The sequence below is a fragment of the Coffea arabica genome, chromosome 6e (genome assembly GCF_036785885.1).
Source record: "Coffea arabica cultivar ET-39 chromosome 6e, Coffea Arabica ET-39 HiFi, whole genome shotgun sequence".
In the NCBI taxonomy this organism is placed as follows: domain Eukaryota; kingdom Viridiplantae; phylum Streptophyta; class Magnoliopsida; order Gentianales; family Rubiaceae; genus Coffea; species Coffea arabica.
The window spans coordinates 29785737-29795955 of record NC_092321.1 but is presented as its reverse complement, the minus strand read 5'-3'; the positions used below and the strand labels follow the sequence as shown (position 1 = coordinate 29795955).

The 10219-nt window shown below is 34.2% G+C and overlaps 1 protein-coding gene and 1 long non-coding RNA gene across 2 annotated transcripts; one reads left to right on the top strand and one right to left on the bottom strand.

Moving 5' to 3' along the window:
• Positions 1 to 2825: 2825 nt before the first annotated feature.
• Positions 2826 to 4370, top strand: LOC113696693 (uncharacterized). Its single transcript, XM_027216072.2, has 6 exons — positions 2826 to 3021; positions 3104 to 3360; positions 3447 to 3650; positions 3729 to 3821; positions 3946 to 4047; positions 4137 to 4370. Exons 1-6 carry the CDS (start codon positions 2826 to 2828, stop codon positions 4368 to 4370), a joined length of 1086 nt encoding a protein of 361 aa, XP_027071873.2.
• A 967-nt stretch (positions 4371 to 5337) lies between these two features.
• On the bottom strand, positions 5338 to 8694 carry LOC140010041 (uncharacterized). Its single transcript, XR_011817297.1, has 5 exons — positions 8283 to 8694; positions 6427 to 6487; positions 6111 to 6217; positions 5795 to 5842; positions 5338 to 5683 (listed from the first exon to the last, which is right to left on the bottom strand). It is a non-coding gene; the product is annotated as an uncharacterized lncRNA (long non-coding RNA).
• Between the last annotated feature and the right edge of the window lie 1525 nt (positions 8695 to 10219).

Genomic DNA, 10219 nt, shown 5'->3' with positions numbered 1-10219 from the left:
AGGTTCATCCCACAGAAATGTGAAGAAAATAAGTTTTAAAAATTTTAAAAAAAAAAAACCCAAAGTCGAATAGAACAGTAGCTAATTGCCTGAATCCGTTTGAAACTTTAATCTCTAAATTTCTTAAATAATTTTTTAAAACAATGGAAAAATTATTTTTTAAAAAAATAACAATTCAAAGTGACAATAATAAAAACAAATATACCAATGTTTTCAAACCCAGAATAGGTTTAATCATGTTTTATTTGTTCTAGTATTAAAAAAATTTAAATATAACTGAAATAATTTTTTAAAAAAAATAAAAATTTAGTGAATTCGGATAAAACTTTCCGGTTTTTATTGGTTCAACTGATCTTTGATCGAGTTAATCGGTTTAATTGAATTTTGCGATTAACCATCAAAGTGACTGGAGACACGATCGAATCGATCGAATCGATCGAACACGATCGAACATTTTGCTTGTTGGTTTGCTGAACGCGATTGAACCGAAAAAACACGATCGAATTGACCAAACCGATCATACCGAACTTGGGTTGTTATTGCATATTCTGTATACTCCATAACTAATCTTTGATTTAAGGTTGTTCGGTTTAATTGAATTTTGGATTAAACATTGAACAAGACTGGAGACACGCTCGAATCGATCGAACCAGACATGATCAAATCGATCGAACCGATCAAATCGATTGAATCGATCAACCCGTTCATACCGAACTTTTAAGGTTATTATTGTATAGTCTGTATACTCCATAACTTATCTTTGATCGAGTTTAATCGATTTAATTGAACTAGTTTAATCGGTTTAATTGAATTTTAGGATTAACCATCAAAGTGACTGGAGATACGATCGAATCGATCAAAACGATCATACCGAACTTGGGTTGTTATTGCATAACTAGTTTACTCCATAACTGATCTTTGATCTTGAAACTGGTTTAATTGAATTTTTAGATTAACCATTGAATAATACTAAAGACATGATCGAACCGATCGAATCGATCAAACCAAAGTAAGTGTAAGACAGTTTGCTCAGTGATCATTTATAAATTTTGAAATCAAAATCCATTTTCAAAAACACTTAGTGGAAAGTACAATTTTAAGATATTGTAAGTGTTTAATAGCTTCTAATTAACACAAAGCTGAACGGCAATTGGTTTGGAATTGAAAACATTGAATATATATATGTTCAATCAATTATAATCCTAACATTTATCAAGCGTTGGGTTCATGTATTTGCAAGTTCACTTTCTTGTTTGATAATATAATTCGATCGGCCTAATGACTTGTTAGACTACAAGCCGTACATAATTGCTAGCAGCATAAAATAAATTGAGTACCGAAAACATTTTGATTAAAAGAATGTTTTTTGTTAGCTTCATAAATATAGTTCTAACAATATCTGTAGTGGACAACATCTTCCTCAAAAATATTTATAGGACATTTAAGGTTGTTATATTTTTTAGAACAGTTTTAGTTGTTTATTATATTGTATATAGCTTTACCAAAATTTTTAGTTGTTATATTTTTAATTGTTATATTATATTGTATATAGCTTTAACAAAATTTTTAGTTGTTAGAATTTTTAGTTGTTATATTATATTGTATATAGCTTTAACAAAATTTTTAGTTGTTATATTTTTAGTTGTTTTGTTAGAATTTTTAGTTGTTATATTATATTGTATATAGCTTTAACAAAATTTTTAGTTGTTATATTATATTGTATATAGCTTTAACAAACTACTGTGTTGTTATATTTTTAGTTGTTATATACCTTTAACAAAATTTTGCCCAAACACACAAAAATTGTCATTAGTAGCGCGGCAAAGTGAAAAATTCAAGAGACTTCACTAATTTACTTTGGCGTCATTAGTACCGCCTTTATTTCAGACATCTTCTCCCTCTCTCGTTCTCCTCTCTCTTTGTCCTCTCTCTTTGTTTCAAGCTCGCACCACCAATTTGGGTAAACCCATCCATGAACTCGCACCCATTTGGGTAACTTTGTTGAGCTCGTACCAGGAAAATCCCTAATTCGGCTGTTGCATTGGCTTGGTGGCAAGAATTCAGAAATTAGGGCTTCACAGCTTGGGTGAAGGCTGGAGTTCAGAGCTTGAAGCTTGGGGAAATCGAGAAGTTAGGGATTCAAGCCCTAGTTTGAGGTAATTTCAGTATTTTGTGTCTAATTTTGCATTGCATGGTAGACATGTTCTTGCACACCTTCTCTATTTCTTGTCAGGTTTAATTTTAGGTTGTTCGATTCCCATTTATGACAAGCTCCTAAGGGCTTGAGAAGCACATTTCTAGTTGCATAGGTCGAAAGCCCTGGTAGAGATGCTCTTACTGTGTGGTTTCTGACAACATCCTCATAATAGAGGACAATGTGCCTAGTGGTTCTTCTTTCTTGTCAAGTTAGGACAATGTGGCTTGTGCTTGCTGTCGAATGCAACGTAGTGTTGTGTATTATCAGTTGCTCTCTATTACAGCTTTAAAGAGTAAATTTCCAAAGTTTTTTTTCCCCATGAATGATGGACTTCTAAAATGTTGGTGCTGATTGTTTATGAGGGAATTTGTAGTCACAAATGAAAATGATAGCTCTAGGTTCTAGTATGATTGTTGAAAATCTTTGCTATTACTTGGTAGAACTTGGGTTCTAAAATGCCTATTCTGTTAGTTTTGTTTTCCACCAGCAAATGATTGTGTACTGGACTGCTTGATTTTAGCCAGCAAATGATTGTGTACTTGGAACAAGCCATGAACCAACTGAACAAGTTCAAGGAGAAGCTGCTCGGGCACCTCAATCTCCAATTCAGCATTTTACATTAGGAATAATGCATGAATCAGGTGACCAAGTTACTCAACAAGCTGATGGAGGTTCACAGTTGCATGAGCAGTGCCAGAATTCTCCAATTCAACAATCTCAACTTGGAACAAGGCATGAACCAACTGAAGAAAATCCAAATCAGGATTCTCGAGGTCCACATTCCAATGACACCACCTTCATGTCATGCAACTCTGATAATGCAGGTATTACTTACTGTTTTGAACCAATTCCAGAATTGCTTTTTTTTATGTTCATAACCAGCTTTTTCTTATTTTATACTATAAGGTACTACAAACGATTCAAGTGAAGTACATCAGAAAACCCGAGGCCCTACATTTATGAAAGAAATTTGGGGTCGGCCTAAGGACCTTCCACGGATTGAGATTAAACTCGATGACAATAGGATCCCTATAAGTGAGAAAACTTCTTTCTTTGAATTCTTGGGCAGTTTGGATAGGAATGGTATGTATTGTCCAATAGATGTTGAAAGTTGGCTTAAGGTGCCAAGGAAACTTAAAATGGACATGTTAGAAGTGATAAAGGTAATGGTAGCTTTTGTATTATGTATGCTTTCTAAAAAAATTACTGTGAAGTTATGTTCATTTTCTTGTTCCTAACTACGTTTCAGGAAAGGTTTGCTTTGCCTATGGGACTGGAAGCTTGGACCTTAAGATCTATTGGCAAAAAATGGAGAAGCTGGAAGGCAGATTTAAAGGCTACATATTTTGATCCTGCCGTGCCAATTGCTGAAGCTCGGTTTCAAAAGGACATAAGGGTACGGGAAGAGCAATGGATCAAACTTTGGGCTTATTGGAAAAGTGAAGAAGCAAAGGTACAAATCAGCTACAACATTCTTCATAAAGTTGTGTTTATTCAATGCTGTAATCTTGCTTTTGATTTTGAAATTTAGCAACTAAGTGAGAGGAACAAGAAAGCTAGAGGGGAGAAGAAGATGAACCACACAACCGGAAAAAAGTCATTTGCTCATCTTCGGAACCACTTGGTGATACCTCATCCTTTTTTAGTTGCTAATTTTTTTGACTCATACAGGTTTCATTATGTTAGCTTGTTTTTTAATTATATGCTAAATGGTAAAATTATAATTAAAAAAATTCAATTTCTTATAGGCCAAACAGTTGGGAAGACCTCCTACTAGAGTAGAAATGTTTAATAAGTTTTATACCCATGTCGATGGAACTCCATCAAGTAGTATAGTTGCTGAGAATTTGGTAAGGATCCTCGAAACACAAGCCTATAAATTCTACCATTGTTTCCATACAGGCTTTTGCAATAACAAGTGTTTTCCTTTATTATGTAGGAAAAAATGAATGAACTGAAAAATCAGCTTCCATCGGATTTGCACGATCCAGTTGGTCGCAATGACATATTTGCCCAGGTGGTTGGGCAAGACAAACATGGTCATGTTCGCTTGTTTAGTGACGGTGTGAATCCAACGGACTTATGGGAAGACATTCCTAGTCGTAACACATGTTACCGTATCAATATTCAACAACAGTCAACATTGGTCCGTTTGGAGGAAAGACTTCAGTGACAAGATGATGAAATAGCCAGCTTGAAGAAAATGATTTTAGTTCAACATGGAAGAGGCGATCCGATTGACAGGCCGAGACATCCTTCATCATCATCTAACAATGTTTCAAGCCATACTCCAGCGCGAGCCACGCGACCTATTCGAGTAAGTCTTTACAACTTCTAAACTTTTACATTTGTAATCTGGAATTTGGCATGACTTTACTTTCTTGTACTTGTTGGATCTTTGCTAGGTAGGGAATATGGTTTCACTAAAAAGTTTGTTTGACCCAACAAAAATCGTGGCAAAGGGATATTTACGGAGTCTGAATCCATTGGATGAGGTCGGGGGACAAGCTCTTGGGCCAAACCGGTGTAAAATACAGATACAAGTTGCAATGAGTCCACGTGAGCAATTGATTAGACCGTATGATTTGCAACAAACAATTCAAGATGCACTTGGTGCACCAGTTGCTTGGCCTTGTCATTTGGTGAGATATGCACTTAAATACACTACAAGAAAAACTGCTTATAGAGGCGCATCAAAATGTCACAAGTCACACTTTGTTGAGGCACTTAATTTATTAAGGCACATACTTAGTGTGCCATGTAAAACCTATGTCACAAAAGCTTTTTAAGGCACAATTAAGTGCCACGACATAGAAAACAATTGAGACATTTAGAAGTGCCAAAACAAGGTTATAATGCTTACACAAATAAATGCCTTAATTGGGATTCAACTTTCAAAATCTCAACTTTTTAGAGGCACAAAATAATGCCATCTTAACTTTAAGTTGACGCTTAAAAATGCCTCAAAAACCTGCTGCGTAACAAGAAAATTTCTACTACGAAAAACCCTTATCACGACACTTACAAGTGCCTCAATAGACTGTATTTTTTTTTTCTTTTATGCCCAACCACGGTATTGCTGTGAATATAACATCCCTATTATATCAATATAATCATACATTCATGTTGGACATCTCACATTCAATGACCAAAACCAACAATATTTGATTGAAAAATCACTTTCAAATTATCACCATAATCAATGATTACAATTAAAGTACTCATAACTACTACTAGTTTTTCAACCAACCAATTAAACTTTCATCCTTGCAAAAAAAACATAATATTTGATTTAACATTCACCTAAATAGCACCAGATAAATTAAAATCAACTAAACCGCTAGTAGACCAACTTCTTGTGATATATGCAGCAACACTTTGTCCTTTTACAGTTAGAGCACTTCCATATAAATGGATAAGTATCCATATGCTGCAACACCTTGTCCACTTTTGAATTTCAGCACATCAATCTTCGCAAATTTTTACCTATAGCATAAGTATATTATGTATTAAAATCTATCGTAATTATCGAATGAGACAAACATATGAGATATTAATAGTTAACATAATTTGTAAGCTAGAAAAGGAAAAACATACTAGTTTTGTTGCCCAAGCTATAGGAGTACCAATTGAATCAATAATTGTCTGCAAAGGCACATAAGGCCTAATCAAATGCTCATCACGTTCAAATTGTAATAGCAAAACATGCCTAAATATCATATCATTATCAAGCAAAGAGGACTGCCATTGCGCTGAACAAATGTATTAAAAACTTACTTTAAGAGGTCTAAGACTGGAACTTGAGGTTGACATATGATTAGATGATGTTGAAGTGATTCTTGATTGATTCAATAAGTTATGACCATTTTTTGCTCTAAATAATATATTTAAAAATATCAAATACTCTTAATACCTGTGTTATGAAGCTCTTCCACTCTTATAGACTGATTTTCCATATGCTCATCAATTGTAATAGTCGATTGGTGCTGGAATTTCTTCCTTTCTTAGTCCTAGCCATGCCTGAACAACAAACTCAATTCATGTAACATTTAGTCAATTTAATAAAGTTATAATCTACAACTAAAATTCAGCACATTTAATGTAAAAATGAAACTTCAGCAATTAAGAAGAACTAAATAAATTTTTAAACAACATTACTAGCTAACATAAGATGCAAATTGTTCCAAAATTATAACATGGTATAAAACCAGACCAATAAAGTAATGTACCTGCTCAAGAATACCAAAGTAACACTTTTCCTCCGTCAAATACTTACCAGCAAATATAAACCTGTCCAAAATAAAGTGAAAGCAACTACCTTGAGTAAATTCACTCTGAAGTTGCAACTGCTACTGCTAGAAATGATTGGGAGAAAGAAGATCCCAAGCAGCTATATATATATATATATATAGAGTTAGAGGTGGAGGAAACCATGGAGGGAGCTGGATGTTTCCGAATTAGTAATTGGTTATTACTATTATTCGTAGCAAATTGAACCGGATTTGTTTTGACTTTTGATGATTGAAAGATGATGTGTTAACTCTCACTTTTGTCGTCACTGCTAAGGGCACCAAATGCAACTTCAGTATAATATAGTAAATGCAAATTATTGAACCTGGGAGAAACAGAAAACAAGGACTGAAGAAAGAAAGTCCAATCTGGACAGATAGTCAAATAGATATTGATTTTTTTAAACAATAATGACTCCCTAATTGACAGGGCTTGTTATATGGAGGCTCATGAAAAAGAACCAATTATGAAAAGGGATAAGTTTATAGTAGAGCATTATTTTGTTGAAACTTAGACTACATGTTCTGGGACAAACAAATTCTGGTCTTAGATAATTATTCACCCAGTCTTAAGAACTTACATTCGAATATAAAGTTTATAAATTATATCTTATGTATTTGGACGCTAGTTTCAAAATGTTTTATTTGTTTAAATTATATCATGTATTTTTTTAAAAAAAAAAGGAAAAAAAGAGAAGAAAACACATATCAGAGCACCAAACTTTCAACACTTTGAATCCCTATATAAGCCCACAATAATCCTCATTTTCATCTCAAATTCTCTCTGATTTCATCACATAGAGCAACTTGCCTCTATCAACATGAGCTCTGCTCTGAACCTAAAAGCCCATTCCTTGAAACATTGCAAGAAAAGATTGAAAGGCTCCCATTTGAGTAAAACTATATACCTAATCAAGAATAATTAACTCACTTGAAGTGAGATTAAGAGGAGTAGCTGAAACCATAACCAACATTAATCATGTAAATAAGATACTATTCTAGATTATATATTATTCTGAAACTAACACATATTGTTAACTTTGCGGGACATAAGATTCCCAGACAAGGAATATAAGATCCATACCAATGATTGCCACTATATATATTGTACCAAAAACAAAGATTGCTGCTGTATTTTCTCAAAGAAGTTCACTAATGACTAAACTACATGAAGCCAAAACAATAAAATTCGTGCACCGTTCGGAATCAAAGCTGTTCTATGAAAAAAAGAAAAGAAAAGAAAAGACAAGAAAGGAAAATTAGATAAAGCTGTTCGTTGTTCAGAAGCCTACACACCTCAAAGACTTGGTTTTCTTTTTCTTTTATAATTTCTTTCGGTAAAGAACACCTTAAAGATTTGGTGGTATTGTCATTTGTTGCTTCATCATTTTTCTCTACAGTCTGACTCAACCATATAAATGTTATTATGTTAATTAACTAACTTATTAACATATTCGATTGCCCATAATCCCTTTTCTCTCCCCAAATACAAACCCAGCAAGAAATTCCAACGGTACCGCTACATCTAGTAATGGAAAATCCACAATTGCCAGTGCTATATCAAGAAGCGGATTCATGGTCGAACGCCAATATTCTCATGGATGGTTTATCGGGGTGGCTATGGAATTTTGATGATCAAAATGGTAAAGGGGTACAAGCAAATAATGATTGCAGCAAAATGCCCAACAAAAATCAAGCCTCTTTTGCTCCTTGTTCCTTTGGATTTGATAAAGTCGACATTCAAAATGGAGGAATATACATCTAATTAATAGGAATTAATGAGTATATAAACATACCTCTAATTTCAAGCACAATAGAGTGAGTGATGATTGTCCTAAAATCCTTCAATCGACCAACATGCAATCAACAGAATTCGAAGCAACTTCTTGATATTGAGTTAGGATCCACCATAATCAACATAAATTTGAGAAATCAAAAGAAAAGAGATTGGGAGGATGAGAGCTAGTGAGAGCCGGCAATGAGTTTTAGGAAAATTCTGAGAAAAGAGATTGGGAGAACAAAGGACAGAGAGAAACAATTTGAGGCTAGAGTACCGAGAGAGAGAGAGAGAGAGAGAGAGAGTCAGGGAAAGAGATGGGTAAATGAAAAATAAAAGTGTTAGATTAGAATTTGGGGTAGATTGGTATAGGGCCGAGAGGGAGAGTGAGGGAGAAAGATGGGTCAATGAATCGTTAAGGTATCTTGCAAAATTTGGGATTTGGGACAATTTTGCCGCTTCTTTTAGACGCCAATTTTAAGCATTTTTTTTTTTGTTTTTTCATGAAATAATTGTTTTTCCCCCTAATAGTTGTTGAGGCACATCTCTAAAATGCCTTTACAAATATTTTCTTTATATTTTTTTATTTTCAATTTTTCTTACAAGGTTTGTCCCTTATACATTATTTTTTTTTATTTAATTAATAGGTGCTAATATGACAGAAACTACCTAATGCCTTAATAAGTGTTTATTTGAGGCATTTACTGAATAGTGCCCTAACAAGTATGCCATAATAGGGAAATTTTCTTGTAGTGATACATTGTGGCTTTTCTGGAATTTTAGTTCTAACTATGATGATCTAATGATCCCCACAAACTTTGTGCACAGGTGGAACCAGCTGAAGAATGATAGGGACTTCGTGGTTATGACTGAGGGCTCTCAACACAATGGAAAGTTTGGAAGTTACTTCTACTTCTTTCAACTTCTTAGGGATGAGAGTCTTTTAGTTTGTGCACAAGAAAGTCTTTCAAGTTCTCGTACATGAGAATCTTTCAGTACTTGTTTGGGATTTTAGTACTTGCTATGTTTGTGAGGATTATCGACTTTTAGTTCAATGAATTATATTTGAGTATCAACTTCTTCTTGTAAATTACTATATGCATTCTGCTCTTTGGGACAATTTTACAAGTCATTTGGGTTTCTGGTTGATGGAATGTATAGCAGGGAGTACTAATTGCAGGTTGCTTCCATATCAAAAAAAAAAACAGAAAAAAAAAATCCTGGCAATTAAAAGTGTCAGCATAGCTCCGCTTCGAAAGCAACATCTAATGACAAATGGGCATGTCGTCCAAAGCAATGTAAATTGACAAGGCTACGTGTCCTTAAAGCAATATATTAAGACACCTCAAAATGCCTTCATAGAATTCGATATACTAGTGATGTACTAATGCTATACGGACACTTTCGATTATCACAAAAAGGTGTTTTTGTTGACCGATGGAATGCTATAGCAGCATGGTTTTCCTAACACATTTGAATGCCGCTAAAGAAATTAGGCTATCCCCACATTGGAAGGGACAACACTCGTCCGAGGTGTGAGGAAAGATAAAATGTTAGGTTAGATTATTTATACTGACACCTTTAAATGCCGCTAAAGGCCATTTTTGTTGTAGTGGGTGCTACTGGTATGTTGTGTTATTTTCTTTTTGTTGAGTCTTGTTTTGTTTGGTTGCAAATTAGGTACCTCAGAGCAATAATGTGGAGCTAGTACTCTTGACAATGGGGCACCAGTTGAAAGAGCTCTAGAAGGAGGTAGGGGAGGGGATCATCACATCTGCATCAGCTCCAAATCTTTGCAACAAAAGACAGAATGATAGGCACCAAAAAGAGAAGAAAGGGAAATTTGCTCCAACAGTGGTTTATATATCTACTCTTGCAACAAAGACTTCAAAGAACAACTAATGCTTCTAGTTATGCTGATATTCTGCAGTATTTTGTTCAGTACTAGATGTTATT

Excerpts from the sequence above, each read along its gene's own strand:
- LOC113696693 (XM_027216072.2), top strand. The coding sequence starts at position 2,826 with ATGCATGAATCAGGTGACCAAGTTACTCAACAAGCTGATGGAGGTTCA. Across the intron at positions 3,022-3,103 it reads ATGCAACTCTGATAATGCAG|GTACTACAAACGATTCAAGT; the intron begins GTATTACTTACT and ends TTATACTATAAG. Across the intron at positions 3,651-3,728 it reads GGAAAAGTGAAGAAGCAAAG|CAACTAAGTGAGAGGAACAA; the intron begins GTACAAATCAGC and ends TTTGAAATTTAG.